The sequence below is a fragment of the Balearica regulorum genome, chromosome 3 (assembly GCF_011004875.1).
Source record: "Balearica regulorum gibbericeps isolate bBalReg1 chromosome 3, bBalReg1.pri, whole genome shotgun sequence".
NCBI classification, from domain to species: Eukaryota; Metazoa; Chordata; class Aves; order Gruiformes; family Gruidae; genus Balearica; species Balearica regulorum.
Genome location: NC_046186.1, coordinates 84,387,205 through 84,403,548, shown reverse-complemented (window position 1 = coordinate 84,403,548; position 16,344 = coordinate 84,387,205). Strand labels below are relative to the sequence as shown.

Below are 16,344 nucleotides of genomic sequence, written 5' to 3'. Positions count from 1 at the left end.
AACATAAAAGAATAAAAAAATAAGTTGGGTAAGTTTTAGTTGCTATTTCTAAATGTTGAAGATTTAAAAGACTTATGTTTTATATAATCTAATTATTAAATGTTTATTAAATATACTGTTCTTTTAAATTATTATGTCCAATAATGCCTACCAACAAAACTAACCAATAATTTTATCACAAAAGCTTAAGTGTTCATATAACCTATTTAATTAAAGCAGAAGCTTTTCAATTATTAATAAAGATAGTATTAAACATCCTATGATTTTAATAGCAAAACTTAAAAATCTAGTTCCCTGTGAGACTTGATCTATTGAATCAGAATTAAGAATCAGGAGAATTAAGCTAATCAAATAGAGGACTTGTGCATACATTTTTGCTTTAATATACAGAGGCAGAAGAAGTATTTCCACTTTTGTATAATAGATTTAAGGACAGAAGATTGAGAGAACAAAGTTTAGTCTAGTGCTCTGCTTTAGGGGACGTAAACACTCATCCCCCATCTCCCAGAAAAAGCCCTTACCACAGGTCTATAAATTGCCTGGATCTGGCAAAGTCAGGAAGGAGGTAGTTTTTACTGCATTTCTCCCTTTAAATTATCTTTACTTAGCAGAAAAGAGAGTTCAAGATTGTCAGAGAAAGAACATACTATGCCATACAACATTGTAGCTTTCTGACTACAAGAGTTAAAGGACAGGAAGTCTTGGCTATAGTTTTTGGGCCCTGGATTGTTCCAGTTTTCTACCTAATCTGTGAACAGTTCAGATACTTCAGACAACCCTTCAAGCTTACACTAGAGAACCCAAGGCTCCTCCTTTCTCCCCTTCCAGAGGAGTTCTGCCACCACAACCTGGGCTGTGACTCCATCTTGACAGTCCAATAAATCTTTAATTCTTTGCTACACCAGGGTACAGTTTCTCTAAGAAGGACAGAGGACCAGCATCACACCCACATCTTTCATGAAGTCCACACAACAGTCTGGGCAAGCTCCACAGAACTGAACAGTAGAACCTCAAACTCTCACCCTCCAGGAGCGTGCTCTAAAGCAGCAAGAATGTCATAGAAATTTATTTAAAAAACAGATTTATTTAAAAAACAGTTTTGTTTGCTCTTTTTTTGAATGGAAGGTGTCATACATCTCTCCTTAAGAGAGTGCTGGAGACACATTTAGCTGTATGCTTGACTACACCTGTAGTCCTTTACTAAAGGATGATATAGCTGTGTTTACATCTTCTCTAAGACAGTTTTTCACATAAGCTACCTGCTGGCAAGAAGTTCTTCATAAACTTAGCAAAGATATGGTTTCATAGAGAAGGTAAGGAGACAACCCTTTATGTCAGAGTGTAACCAAATGATTATGCTGGGTAATTTCTTTACACACATACCTGCACATAATAACACACATGCAAAGAGCCATGTTGTTCCACTTTCCATATTTACACACACATGCTCTCAACTGCTAAAACATTGTATTTTTGGCAATGAACCTGCATTATTTAAAACATTTGCAGTGTGTTGGGACACATGAAGATATCAGTTTAAAAGGTTGCATACAAAGTAAGTATTTGCAGAAGTCTTTTGCTTTTTCACAATGCTTGATCATACAATAAGGATGCCACAAGAAAGGAATTCTGCATGAGTGCGGGGAAAAATGAACTTCCATAGTTTGCTTGTGTTGACCTCATTGTTACTGACATTCCTTTCATTATTTTGATCCTTATTTTCAAAAGTGTTCACAACTTGGGTAGCTGGTTTTAAGCATAAGCTTTAAACAGTAAAAGCAAATTATTGTGAGTTGGGTTTTTTTCTAATAGCAATTTTCCAGTTAGCTTCCTCTCTCTTCATTGTGGGGAAAGCCTGCTCTCTGCAATAAAGATTGATGCCAGACTGTGTTCTGTTGGACCTCCCCAGGGACTGAATCAATTCCTAGAACTAGTTCTTGCCCAACTTTCGAAAGAACTACCTTTCTGAGAGACAATTGTAAGGGGTGAGAAGACAAGACTACTGAAAATCCCCCCAGGGATTTACCAGGCTGAAGACATGGCTCTAACACTTTACTGTTGGGAAAAATCCTCACCTCCTTGACAAGAGGATTCTTCTGCGAAGAAGCAGCAGACTCTGCTTCTGAGGGACTGATCAAACTAAGACTAGAATTCCTCTGGTTTCATATTCTAACCTTTTGACTTAAATGGCTTTAATGTGGGTTGTGAAGTCTTCAAATACATAAAGGTTAACTGAAAAGAAAAAAAGGGAATAGGCTGTTCCCCTTCTCCACTGGGAAGAAGATAAGAGATAGGGGAATGACAGCAACTGGCACGTAATTTAGACAAAAGTTTAAAAAGCTTTATAAAAGGTTACTGAAGCCCTGAAGCAGATTGCTTGAGGGGATTCTGGAATCTCCACCACTTATAATTTTTAACACCTGTCAGAGTGACTTGGTTATAGCTCTACCTTTGGGCAGAGGTAGGTTAGATGGTATATCTTATGTACCTCACAGACTTATAATTATCATTATACAAGGTGAATGTTAATCCATAATACATTCCCACGACCCTTTGCACCCAGACGTACTGCTAAGTCTTCTATCAGTTTGTCTTCAAAATAGTGTTCTTCTGTTTCAATCCAAGATTTATCATAGCCTTGAAGAAAGAGATTGACGGCTCGGTGCCTAAAAAGGGACATTTAAAACAAAAGCTGTAAACTTAAAGAGAAGATTTGGTCAATATGAATTTCATTTATCTTGAAGAACTGTCCAGTCATTACCACTACCATTTAAAAGGAAAGAAAAAAAAAACCCATTTTTTCCAAACTCCATGACATTAAATGGATGATGAGTCTAAGGGAAAGAGGGTAAGCCAATGGTGATGTTTACTGTTGTTTGGGGTTTTTTTCTTGAGGATTCAATGCAAAATGGACTGTGTGACAACCATTTCTCCATAAAGAATTTTATCAATCATCTTAATTTTTTTAAACAACTGCCAGTCTCATATACTAAAATGGAAGAAAATATACAGGAATGTTAGTTATGTGCAGCTGAACTACTTGTTAAAGTAAGAACAACTACAGATGGAAATATCTTTGTTCTATTTTCCACCGTCATGGCAGCCTCATTTCAAGCTAGTATGATTCTCATGCCTTTGTGCTTCCTGGGACATACTTTATGATTCATTCTACTATCTATAGTAATAGTAATAATATGCATACTGGGGCGGGGGGTGGGAGAATATTATGGTGTTGAAACAATCAGACACAAGTGTTCTGAAAATTATTTCTAGCAATTGCATGAAAAAACAGATGTCTTTACTTATTCTGAATGTTCATTCCTTCCAGAATCTCAGGATTCTGAAACTTGCTTGACTATAGATCTCATTCTCTATTGAACAAGAAAGCGGGAAATGAGTCACAGGAAAAGGTGTGAAACATCTAGAGTATGTGCATATATTTCTTATCTAATAGAATGCTCTTCCCAAAAGTGCACAATAAATAGACAAGTTTTCATATAAATAGTATCAGTTTATTTCCTGCAAATAGAATATTTAGCATCTAATAATGAAGGTAACTCTGTATTTCCAGAGGTACAGCATGGCTTAGGAGGAAACATCTCCCAAGGTGATATTACAGTGACACCAATGTGTCTTTCTGCATTTAACTCCTATGAAAGGTCTCTACTTTTCAGAAAAGAAAACATATCAGGAGGAACAGGTGGAATAACAGCAGGAGGAGAGAACCAGTAATTTAAAATTATACTTTTTGTTATTCTTTTCAGAAGATATATTAGAAGAAAGTAATTAGAACTATTAAAAGAAAGTAATATACAAAGTACATTACCATGCAGTTTATCAATTACTGGTTTACATGTTTTTCTTCCTTTCAATCGTGCCAAATAGCACTGTATGAACATAAATGTGAAAGATCGAACAAATATAACTCCTACCTTGGCAGATTATACAATGGTGCCATTCTAAAGCAGGCAACTACTGCTCTTTTCCTCTGTTTAGACAACAGCTTATGCCACACTGCTTTTTTGGACCGCTGGGGATGCTCAACCTGTTACATAAAACACACGTGGAAAAATAAACAATGTGGCAATGTCCCTACTGTCTAGGCATAGTAATAATAATAATAAAAATGTGAGGTAATAGATAAATCAAGTGGAAAGACAACAGAAGAATAATAAATGGAAAAAAGTGTTCTAGACAGAGTTCAAGTGATCTGCCAAATTGTAGAACCAGAATTTAGAAAAGAAACTTAAAAGCAAAAATTTCCCTTTCCTTGTATGCTGTAGATATTCTCCTTTTTTTACTTCATCCTACTTCTTATAACTTTTAGATAGATTATTATCATCATTGAGGCCATGTCTCAGGGAATCTTAACTTTTAATACAAAGAATCTTCAGTCTTTCTATCTTTTATATGTAACCTTTTACATATGTACAAGTAAATTGTACACCTTCACAGTGCCTCAGACAATACTTTTAAAGGAATTGTCTTAAATACAATTACTCTTTTATTTGTAATATTTACCATGAACAGCTACAATGGAAAGGAATTAACTTTAAAAAAGAGAGACCGGCACGAAGACTTAGCTAGGACTAAAGCCCTTCCATGAATCTGTATAACTGGAATGAACATAAGATATTCTAAAACACTTCAGCAACACTTCATAATATTACAGCTCTGTCTTCACATATATTCTCTTTCTGCATCCTGGCTCTACAGTAGCATGAGATGAAATTAGCTGTGCTCCATCCTCATCTTTTGCTCTTTCAGTTTCTTTTGTTCCACCTTCCACCCTTGTTTCCATCAGAAGAAAATTACTGTTGTGGTCCAGAAGAGTAACTGCATGCAACAGTATATAGCCTGACTGGATAACTGGGAACTATGCAGGCTGTGCTACAGATCACACCTTTCCCACAGCCTCGTCACAGTTTTTACGATTTACTTCACAACTGCTCCATAAAGTTTATATCATTTGATTTAACTGACACAACTCTTGTAGAGTTAAGGGGATGATGTCTTTTGTGTGGGTTGTTTGTTTGTGAGGGTTTTGTTTGTTTCTTTTATAGACAACTGCACTACTGTAATAATAGCTCCTCTGTCTCCCAACATGATCAAGGGAGTCAATTGAAGCTACTATCTCTAACCTGAAAGACTTGGTGTTTCTCCCTTGAAATAAAATAGAGCATTTTAGTTAAAACATGTAGTGATGATGTTTATGTAGACTCAATATTCAATCCAAACATAGTTATCCAAGGGAATTTCTATAGTTTAGTGAAATAATAAAAAAAAAAAATATTCTTAGTTAAACAATAAACATTTAATTAAACAGACTAAAATATTCTCAGGCATTCAGTGAAATGGATAATTACACTTGTAAGATTAAATGGTGACATTCTAAAACAAGTTCTTTCCAAAAGATAAAATACAAATGAAAAATGTTTGTTAAGAGAAAGGATAGAAAAGTGTTCACTGCAAATATATTTACAGTCACAAAGTCAATATTAATAATTTAGAAGTCAGACAAACCCAAATGTGAAATTAGATAATTAGTAATATCTCCAGAAACAACTATAAAACTCTCTATACTTTCCCAAAAGAAATAGCCTCGGCCTACGCAAGCAGTTCTCTGAAAATAATAAAAACAAAGAAGTTAGCTGTGCATGGAAAGAAAATGCAAAGAATGAACTGATCTTTGCCAGTTCAATAAGGAAAGCGTTCAGAGTATGTATATATGGAGAACAGAGTATTTGCATACGGAGAGCAAAAAACTACTCAAGACTATCATAAAAACAAACCCAGTGCTCACATATTCATTTTTTTTAAAGACATTGAATTATCCATTCAGTAACAAAAGGACCTGAGCACTTGTCTACAGATGATAAGTAAAGCTGGGGAGCCAAATCTTTAAACACACAGGTGCAAAGTACCCAAAATAAAAGCAGCCAGCATTTACTTCACTACAAGTCATTGTTTAAGTCTGATCAGAAGGACTGATCTGAAATGTCGATCTGGTATCACAAGGGGAATCCGTCCTGTTCTGTACAACTACTGAATTCTGTACCTGTGAGCTTGATCCTATGACAGAGTTTCTAGCTCTTTTTCTCTCTCTCCTCTACTCTTCCTTCTTCCTCACAGCCACCATATATCTTTTCAAATCAACACCCATTGTTCTGTCTGTCTCTCTAGTAGACTAACCGTGGGTGCCATGGATTTACTTCCATATTCTATAACTTTTTGCTTGCTCCCCACATATTCAAAAACAGGTAAAATTTAGTGACTCCTCTCCATCCTCTTCTATCAAACTGTGTAAGGCTGCTGAACTTGAAGCAAGTCCATATTAAGGCTGGCAAACTATATGAAGAAGAGTTGTGCGATGCAACAGCCTGGACACAGGTATTCATATCAACATTGTGCATTTGAAGATCTCTGAAACTCACTTTTAGCAATCAAGCACTGCACAGTGTATATACGAGCACTTTCATATCTCTCTCTGATTCCTACTTGACTGAACCAGTGACCTCATCACAATATGGAAACTTCCTGACACAGGGTCTGAAAAACTGTGCCAAGCTTCTGAGTGAAACCAATTAATCTAATGACAGAGTAAGAGAGCCTTCAATTCCCAAATGTTCTTTGAAAAGGAAAAAAAAAAAAAAACCCTGAACAAATTTTATATACAGTCGGTTTATAGTCTATGGTGTAACCAGAAGCATTCATCTCTGCCACTAGGAATACCCTTGAAGCTAATATACTATTGCTTCAGTACATTTTAAAAAAGGAAGCCTAGAAAACACAGAACAAATCTAAAGTACAAAATATCTAATAATTCAGAAAGTAAAATGGGAAAACTAAATTTTTCAAGTAGTCCTTGACTTGTAAAATGTACCAACATAGGGGATTTTTTTTTAATTTCAAAATTTAAAGAATTAAAAACTGAAAGTAATGGACTCTTTCTTCCTCCTCTTGGGGAGGAAGAAACCAAAATCACAAACAACCAAACACACTGCTGCAAATACACTGTATGATCAATATGACCACGATATTGGATTACAAAACACAAGGCAAAGCATGTAAACAGCAGCCATCAAAAGAAAGAAAAAAGAATATAAATACAGCAGGTAAAAGTATAAATTAAAGGCTGAATGCTTTTTTTTTTAGATTAAGAAGCAATGGAATTGGGAAAATGTGTCTAACCTGTTCCAGGTGAAACAGCACATTAGCGATATCAAGGACCCTTTCCACAGTCTTCTCTGGATCTGAGGAATCTTCAGTCCTGTTTGGTAAATCTTTGTAAAGTGCCATCTGCCACCTAATGGCGGGATCCTCAAGCTGCAGGAGAAAGATTTCACATGTCACTAAGGCAAAATGTTCCAAACATAGGGTCAAAGAGTTGAATTAGTACAGAAACTGCTTCAAAGGAGAACAGAAGCACTTTATATGGCTAACCCACACATTTACTTGGCTAACCCATAGAGTGTCCACTGCGCTGACTGGGAGAACAAAACTAAAGACTGATTTGTGCAATGTTTCTTGAGACCTTCCAGAGGACTAAAAGTCTAATAATCATACAAAGAGCAAATGTTCATGGGCCAACAAATAACACTGGCACCAGCAATAAATATATTATTTGAGGAAAAGTAATGAATACGAGGTAGGCAGACATAACTTTGTACACTGACTTTCCACTTATTAAACCAAACAACAATGAAATTGCTGCTCTACTTGTTGGGATTACTTGGTTTTCAGTCATGGAAATTAGTAATATTAGTCTTATTTATGTCTAATTTTTTTCATTTTAGGTTTTTTTAATTGTTAGAAAAATCCTAATTTTACTGATTACTTGCTAAAAAAATGAAAAGTTAATTTATGAAAAATGAATTCAAGATGCATTTTCTTATTAGCCTACAAATTATAAAGAACTGTATGAAGCCAAATGTTTCCTCTTATTTTTCTCTTGACATTTCATATTTTCCATTTCAGTGCTCTGTGATTCTCTGTTTTACCATTAGCAATCTCTTTTTTGGTTCATTTTGTGTCCCCAGTGCTCCTGCTAATCAACACTGACATAACACACTTTGCAACCATTTTTTGTGCCATGACACTGAAGACAAATGCAAGGTGCAACCCATTTTACTGAGAGCTGTGGCCAGTGATCATTCCTGATTGTGCAATTTAGGTTTAAGTCACACTGGCCTGGATTCCTAGAACATTTAGGAGCCTAAACTCTACAGAATCAAACAGGGATTAAACTCAACACTTACTTTTCTAAAACATCTTTGTGGATCCAGATTTCAATTTGTGCCTGAGACAATAATGCTAATTCACCTCCACAAAACATCTTATGATACACAGTTTACCAAAGTTCCAGGAATGATTATAAACTTACACAGTCGCTCAATAATAGCTTATTACAACCTAGAAAGCCACAATTGGCAGGCATTTCTTCCACCTTTCGGCTTTTCCATTTCTTAACAACTGTCACATCCACAGTCTTTGTGTGAGCATTTGACTGGATCATCATGAATGGATAGTCCACAAAAGACTTTTTAATCACAGGTGGAGATGTCTTTTGATCTGAGGTCTCCTCACATTCTATCAAGGTACAGCTTTTTTGTATAGGTAGTTTTCTAAGGGTATGAGTAGTTGACAATTCAAGGTGTGAATTAGCATGGCTGGAAGAAGATTTTGGTGACTTGAGCTTCATCCATGTCAAAATGAATGCAAGTTTCGTCATCAATTTCTTGAAATAAAAGGCTCGGTACTGAGTAACAACATGCAGGCATGCAAGGAAAGGAAAGACAGAAACAGGGTGAAGACAAATGTAGACAAAGGTAGACAAATGCATGAAATAGACACCACAACATTAATAGCTAAAGATCCAGAAGGATGATTCTCAAACAGTGCAGTTTCCCAAAAAGAAATCCAGATAAATTACATTTTAGCTCTAACATAAATGACAAAGTATGGTGTCTGTGAGAAGCAAAAGTGGTCAACAGAAAACACCATTTGAAGGAAGAATATTGCTATGAAATAGCAATAGCTGGAAGAAAACCAGCCTTTCCGAAAAGTAGTATTTTTCCTCTGTTTTGAAAGCCACATACACAAACACCATTATAACTAAGTTACATATTAATTCATAACATTAAATAATAATTTAAATTTATAAGACCATTTGGCCTACTACATTCCTTTTATGTCTGACTCAATCAGGCAACAAAAAGGTAGTGCATGCATATAGCATAATGCCATCATTTTTCTTAACAAGAAACAACATACTCAACTGTTTATGACGTGTACTTGATTCACTCATAACAGTGACGGAATATTAATGACACCAGAGAATTACGGAATAAATTATATTGTACTTTGGAAATAACTACCAAATTTAACCTTATACGCTATACTTTTAAATAACTAAGTTATACATTTAGGTTTAATGTGGACTCTAGAATGTGTCAGTGCTAAATGATTCATGAAAAGATATCTTTCGAGCCACTGAGAACAAACTATTTAGCAATAGATAACAAATCATAACAAAGATAATAAATACATAATAAATTGAAGTTTTGAAATCCTAGAAATGCCGTATTTTGTCCATAGTTGAGTTGACTACTTTTCACATACAGGTCAAAACCAGAGCTTTTCAAAGCTAATAAAGCAATATGTAGGTAGCTGTAAAATAAAGCTAGATACAATAGCTATTTAGCTTTGTTAGCTATGTTTTATGTCGCTCCCTTTCAGAATGTCATCTTCCACTGGGAATTAGGAAAATCCAAAGCCACTGCTGAAAAGCTGACAACTAGAAAACCTGTCAAAGTGTGCTTTGGATTAGCTAAGATTACTTCCTTCTTAATTATCAACACACTGTGAAATTTCATCAATATAAGAAATGTAAAAATACTTTTATTCTCATGTGTTAGAAACAGAGGAGGTGATATGTTGCTGTACAATAGCAAACTTTTAACTGAAGCAAAGGAAGTTTCTGAAGAGAAAGTACACGTCAAAGTATTAAGAAGTATCATTACTCCAAGGCAACAAAGCAGTAACAGACAGAAATTTCTTAATAGCAGTATGCAGAATGTAACCCCAAAGAAACAAAACAGAAACTGAAGTATTTAAAACAGGAGGACAAGTGCTAAGAAGCAGCATGAAATGCCAGGCAAGGCTTACAACTGCATGGCTCACAAAATGATAATATACACATACTGAAAATATCAGAACAGAAATACCTATCTTCATCATTAAGAAAACATTACTGATGTTCACATACAAAATCACAACACATTTAAGGTTTGTATGTTCATGGTGTGCATGTTGCTTAAGTACTGTTGCTCATTAAGATCTTCATAAACGCTCTTTTCTTCCTAGTACTGTGCCTGTGTGGTCTCTTCTGCTTCTCAGTACATAACAGTATTTGCTATGTAAGGATAAGTATCTCAAGCTTCATTTAGAATTTAACCAAATCTTTTGTTTTCAGTCATAAACTTTTCTATGTACAATCCCTATAATTTAAAACTATTGGACTATTATTGATAGTATTTTATGAAAAACACTAATTGTTAGCTTTGCAAAATGATGTATCTTCCTGTGAGCTCCCAGAAACTCCAACCTCCTCATAATCTTGCTTGACATTGCAGTGATATACAGAAAACATAAGATGGGAGAAAATTAATCTTCATATATTATTCAGGAAGAACCATCCCATTACCAAGTCATTTAAAAAAAAAAAAAACAAAACAAAACCAAAAACGTTTATTGCCATGCACTGAATTGCAGTGGAATCTAGACTTCTGGATGATTCTTAAATACTCATTCAGAAAAAAAAAAAAAAAGCCAGATTTCCAACTCTCATGTTTATTCTCTTGTAACCACTTAATGAGCACAGAAAATACTAGCTAGTTTTTTACTTAAGGTGAATAAACCCTAGGGCAGGGGGAGGAGGTAAAGGACATTCCTAAATAAAGCACCATCCATAGGTCCAACTCCACCTTCCTTCAACAGAGAAGAAGTGTCCATCATTTTATTACACTTCTGTATTATGGCTTCTTCTTTGTCATTATTTGAAGCATTAATAAAACAGTTCAACTGCACTTGGCCAGTTCAGAACTTTTTCCCTAGGGCTATTCATCTGGCACTAATTGGTATTCAGTAACAAAAATCTACGCTTTTTCCAAAGTACTTTCTTTTCCCTAGGCTGAAAAACAGGAACAAAACTGAGCAAAGTGGAGATTTTTCACTTCACAGAGTATGCCAAAACAGCAGTTTCCTTTTCCTTTACACTTCAAACTGATACAAAGTAACTTTGAGCATTTTGCAAATTTTATCCTGAATAACAGACAGTTTAAACAGTGACAAACCTTGCTTCTATCTCCAGTTTCATATTAATGGTGTGCATAGGCAGAGATTTGAAGGGCCATGTGTTACTGTATATAATGCACATATAAACACATTAAAAACTTAACATTTAACAATTGACATGAACAAGTTACTTGACAGAAGAGAAAAAAAGAATAACAAGTTATCCTAACAAACCAAGGAAGGTTGTCATTATATGGCACCAACCAATGAATTCAAAGGAAGAAAAATAAGGTTTAAAAACTGCGTATAGATTACCTTGCCCTGGAGATGAAGATTACTGCGAATGATATCTCGTACTTCATCTTCAGTATCTTTCTATGAATAAATTAAAAATCATATAAATTAGGAATAGAAGGTAATGAAGAAAAGATATTGTTCATATAAATGTCAACCTTGGGCTTAGCTCAGATGATGAATAAAACATTTTCCTCAACCTCAGTGGCAATACGTCTTTTTTGTATCAGGCCAAAGCTAGCCATGTCCAAGCTCACAGGAACAAGGTCTGGACGGCATATTTGTTCACAGCAACACACTAAAAGCAATTCTGGATAAAAATTACTAGTATATATGTATATATACTTTATACCAAACTTTAACCAAAGTTTGACCAAATGAAACCAGTATCATGAACACAGCCTTCTCCGATTTGATTTCTGTTTATTTTGGAGATCATTTATCCCTTATAAACATTCAGTTTAGCTGTCTGAAGGTCATATAACCCACTAGGGTGTATAAAGTATCACTGAGAAAGGAGTATATTCCAATTTACAACACATTATTGCACTGTGAGTTTACTCCTAGAAGAATCACTTTTAAATCAGTCTATCCCTACAGAAATTCTTGCATTCACATGAGAGTGATCAAAAGAAATTAGTTATTATATTGGGCATAGAAGTTAGGAAACATCCAGTTCTTATTTGCATTCATAAAATATAACAAACATAATTTAGCATTAAAAATTAAGAGACAGAAATAACTTTTAATTTAAGAATGCCACCTCTATTCATATACTGATCATTTAGAAAATAATTATGTACAAACTGAAATGTTTTATGTCCTGAGAATGAGAACAATATGTAGATTATTATTTACCATAGTGATCCATTTTGCCTTTATATAGTCTTGATTATTTGTCTCATGCTGTAAGAATGAGCATGGGGGAAAATATTCAAAGAACTTCATTAGTAAAATATTTCCACCTTTTAGAAGTGCAAAAAGAGCACCTACCATACTGAATCGATTTTTGGCCAGTGCAATTAGCTCTTGGTCTCCAGGGGCACAAATGTTTAGGCCAATAGGAAGTAATCTCTTCAAGGCTGCCACAATGAGAGAGGTCTGCATAGAGTACCGGTCACCTTTTCGCTTCATCTTCTTCCTCTCCTGGTCAGAAACTGCTGCCTGCAGCATAAAGCAAAGATGAAAAAGAATCCAATATTAAATAAAAGAAGTGTACTAGCAACTTTGAATTGTCTCTGGTTAGACAATTTCCTTACTACCTATACAGCTGCAACCCCATCCAACAGAACTGCCATTATATCATTTTCAATATTTTGCACCATTATCTTGAAAGTCCACTGTGTTTCTCAAACGATCACGTTTAGATTCTCAACCCAGTGTTTGCAACAGATATTGTTAAAAAAAAGAAAAAAAAAGTGCTTTTCTGGAGGAGTCCTGTCTCCTTTCCCTCTGCAGAGAGAAAAATAGGAAAAATTTTACACTACCTTGGACATCTTAGATTTGGTGTCACTGATAAGGAAAGACATGTTGTTGATTTCATTTTGTACCACAAAGTTCTGCTCTTCCCTTTTGAAATTCTGGAAATATATAGAAGATGTCAGTTAGAAGCACTTATAATATATGAGGAATCTATCTAAACACGTCTTAAATAAAAATATAAATTAACTGGAAATTTCTAAAATCCACAACATAAGACAAGGACAGAAAAGATTAATGGATGACCAATAATGGTCTTGAATTCTAGTTTTATTTACATAACATAGCACAGGGGGTTGTGTGTTTTTGGGGGGGTTTATTTCTTTTTTTTTTTTTTTTTTTCCCTATGTTAGAGAGAAAGTCTCATGTTTCTCTGGCTATGAAATGGCTATGATAAAAATCTCACTCCTCCTCTAATTTGGTATAAATATATTGTCTGGGTTTTCCATTACTAGTAAATAATCCATTTCATTTTTTTCCCCATTGAAAATCCCACTATATTCAGATACATAAGAAACTTTAAATAATAGACTGAACTTATGAATACACTAGTTATTTGATGATCTTGTTTCTGTGCACAGCAATGTTTATAAAAAATCTTACAGTCAAATTCAGACACGAGTACACAAATAATAAGGCATCTTGTTTCTCAAACTTGAGAGAATTGCAGTTATGGCAGAAAAGAAATTCAGTATAGACAACAGTCCACACAGAGATCCAATGCCTGCAAGTATTTAGTCTCTTTTGGGTTCTTTTTTCTTTTTGTTCCAGTATTCACACGAATCATGTTTGATTTTTATTTAAGCACTATCAGTGATGGTGCCAGATTAGGTTGTAATGCAGACCCCTTGGTTCTTGCATATGAACCAGAGGAATCAAACTTGAGAACCAAGGATAAATTTTGAAGAAGTGGAATTAAGAAGAAAACCTTAAATGGTAAAATTTACGATATACGAAATAGTATCATCTAGGAAAACATATTTTATTCGGAGAATTACTTGTAAGATAGATTTGCTACTTCCTTGCTCTTAGAACACTTACTGACTTTCCTTCATTCAATCCAGATACAGACTTAGGCTTAATAACTGAATTATATACCGTTAACTTTTATTATAGAAATACAAATCTACACTGCAACACAAATTAAGTGACTGTAAATAGAGCTGCACATTTCCTTCAGGAAAATCTTCTTCCACTAGTCGTGTTGAGGACCTCTCCACATGATTTTTATTGTAAATCTGTCAAGAGGTTCAAGCAGACAGACTGTACAATTTAGGAAAATGGAATTCAATGAGACAACCACCACTAATTTAGCAGCCATACATCCTGGTTATAAAAAGGCTTTGGGGGTGAAAATAACTAATTGGGGAAAAAAAAAAAAGGTAAGGACACAGACCTCAAGGAACTTAATATATATAAAAAGAAACAAACAAAAAACCCCATGACAAACAATGAAAAATATCTACAGTGTTACTATGCTACAAAACATCGATCAACTCAGGCATTTCAAAAGTGTCAGAAAACTGAAAGTTTTTAATAGCTTCCGATCTGCAGTTTCATGTCTGTCATTAAATGGTGTTTTCCCAAATGCAACCACTTAATAATTGATCAGCCTACTAAGAAACCTAATTAAAACAAGTATGTACCAAGGAATTACTTACATGAGACTTTGACCAGTAAATGAAGACCTCAGCCACCATGCGGAACAATTCTTCCGCTTCAGGGTTGGGCTCTTTCAGCCATTTTGCCCTAAAATTTGGTAAAAGGGTGGAAATGTGGATGATCCTCACTGGCTTTATGCTTTGAAATCAGTTTTCAGCATTTTACAAGCCAACAAAACCAAGCACGCATGCTTTTAATCCTTTTGGGTAGCAGTGGCTTTTTCATATCCTATTTCAAAACTCTTAAAATCTTTTTACATTAATCCTAGGTTTAATCCAACAGATTTGGATTGCACCTTTTTTTTTTTTTTTTGTTTTTTTCTGAAACAGACCCCAGCTCCTCCTAAAAGTCATAAAGCGTCAGCTTCAAGATTAGCAGGCTGATAGCAGCCTATGAGAGCTAGGCATATCAAGGGATAAGAGACGGTAGCAATAAGCAGGAAGATTTTATGAGATTCGTTGACCTGTTCCTCTCCACATACCTGTTATAGTCCACAAATCTAATCAACAAAGGGTAGAAGGCATAGAGGTCCCGTGCCAAAGTGGTGAACTCATCTAGGATGAGCAGTTCAGCCTCCGACATGTCACCTCTGCCTTCTGCTCTTAGATGTTCTTCATCCGATACAACCACTGCTGCTTTTTTCTTTAGCTTATCCATCAGTGGCAGGAAGTGTGTCTTTAAGAGCTGTGGCTTCGCTTTGCTTATGATGGGCTGGGAAAACACTATTTAAGGCAATGAATGTTATAATATATACCTGACCACAAGATATAAATAAAAACTTTTACCTTTCCTGGATCTTGTTTCTAGGCTATGGAGTAAAATCCTGCCCCCATTGAAATCAGCAGAAGTTTTGCCAAGAATTAAATGTGGTCAGGATTTCACACAGTCAATTCACTTTCTCACTTATGAGGGCAGAAGTTACACCTTCACAGACTAAGCTTGCAAGATAATAAAACTTGAAATGCCTCTTTATCGGTATTCCATCAGCCTATTGGTATTTGCCTGCAGAATTTTATTCAGTAATGCAGAAGTTATGTAATGGTGTGTATGGGTGGACATGTATATAGCTACATAGTGCGCACACAAGTTTTCTCAGCCACTGGCTCCTCTTTTGAACCTTGCTTTTTAGCTTGAGTGAAGTAGAACTGGAAAGCACGCTCGAGATATTTGCAAATCTACTGAAACAGCCTGCCTGTATTTCTTATGTCCATTAGGACACTGGAAGGCTTGTGAGTAGACAGAAATGAGACTGATTCAACCATCCATCAACCAGCCATTTGAGACTTGTTAGTACAAGCTTTTTGCAACTCTATTCATAAAAATGAATAAGTAAATTAGCATCTAGGCCCATTAGTGCAAAACCATTTGTAACATATCCATCAGATTACAAAGAATTTTAGGCAGTTACCACTTATCCTTAGAGTGCATCACATTACTAACCCTCAAAAGAGTAGGAATCCAGTCTGCTACCATGAATGAAATTACTGCTACAGTAAGTAGTGAAAAGTCATAGAAAAGCCTAATTGAAAAACTGAATTCACCACACTGAAGTGACTTTTCCTTACAGATTGTAACGTCGAGACATAAACTGGTCTTAAATAAATTTTAAGGTGT

The 16,344-nt window shown here is 35.2% G+C and overlaps 1 protein-coding gene across 7 annotated transcripts in view; it reads right to left on the bottom strand.

Moving 5' to 3' along the window:
* The window catches only part of RYR2 (ryanodine receptor 2), a 429,918-nt gene that overhangs the window by 61,454 nt on the left and 352,120 nt on the right, over positions 1 to 16,344 (bottom strand). For all 7 annotated transcript variants that reach the window (XM_075748765.1, XM_075748768.1, XM_075748767.1 and 4 more), the window contains 9 exons: positions 15,212 to 15,452; positions 14,730 to 14,817; positions 13,077 to 13,169; positions 12,583 to 12,753; positions 11,611 to 11,670; positions 7,192 to 7,326; positions 5,589 to 5,623; positions 3,933 to 4,046; positions 2,570 to 2,666 (listed from right to left, as the gene is read on the bottom strand). In XM_075748765.1, the coding sequence (XP_075604880.1) occupies positions 2,570 to 2,666; positions 3,933 to 4,046; positions 5,589 to 5,623; positions 7,192 to 7,326; positions 11,611 to 11,670; positions 12,583 to 12,753; positions 13,077 to 13,169; positions 14,730 to 14,817; positions 15,212 to 15,452 (1,034 nt within the window). The remainder of the gene's footprint in view (positions 1 to 2,569; positions 2,667 to 3,932; positions 4,047 to 5,588; positions 5,624 to 7,191; positions 7,327 to 11,610; positions 11,671 to 12,582; positions 12,754 to 13,076; positions 13,170 to 14,729; positions 14,818 to 15,211; positions 15,453 to 16,344) is intronic.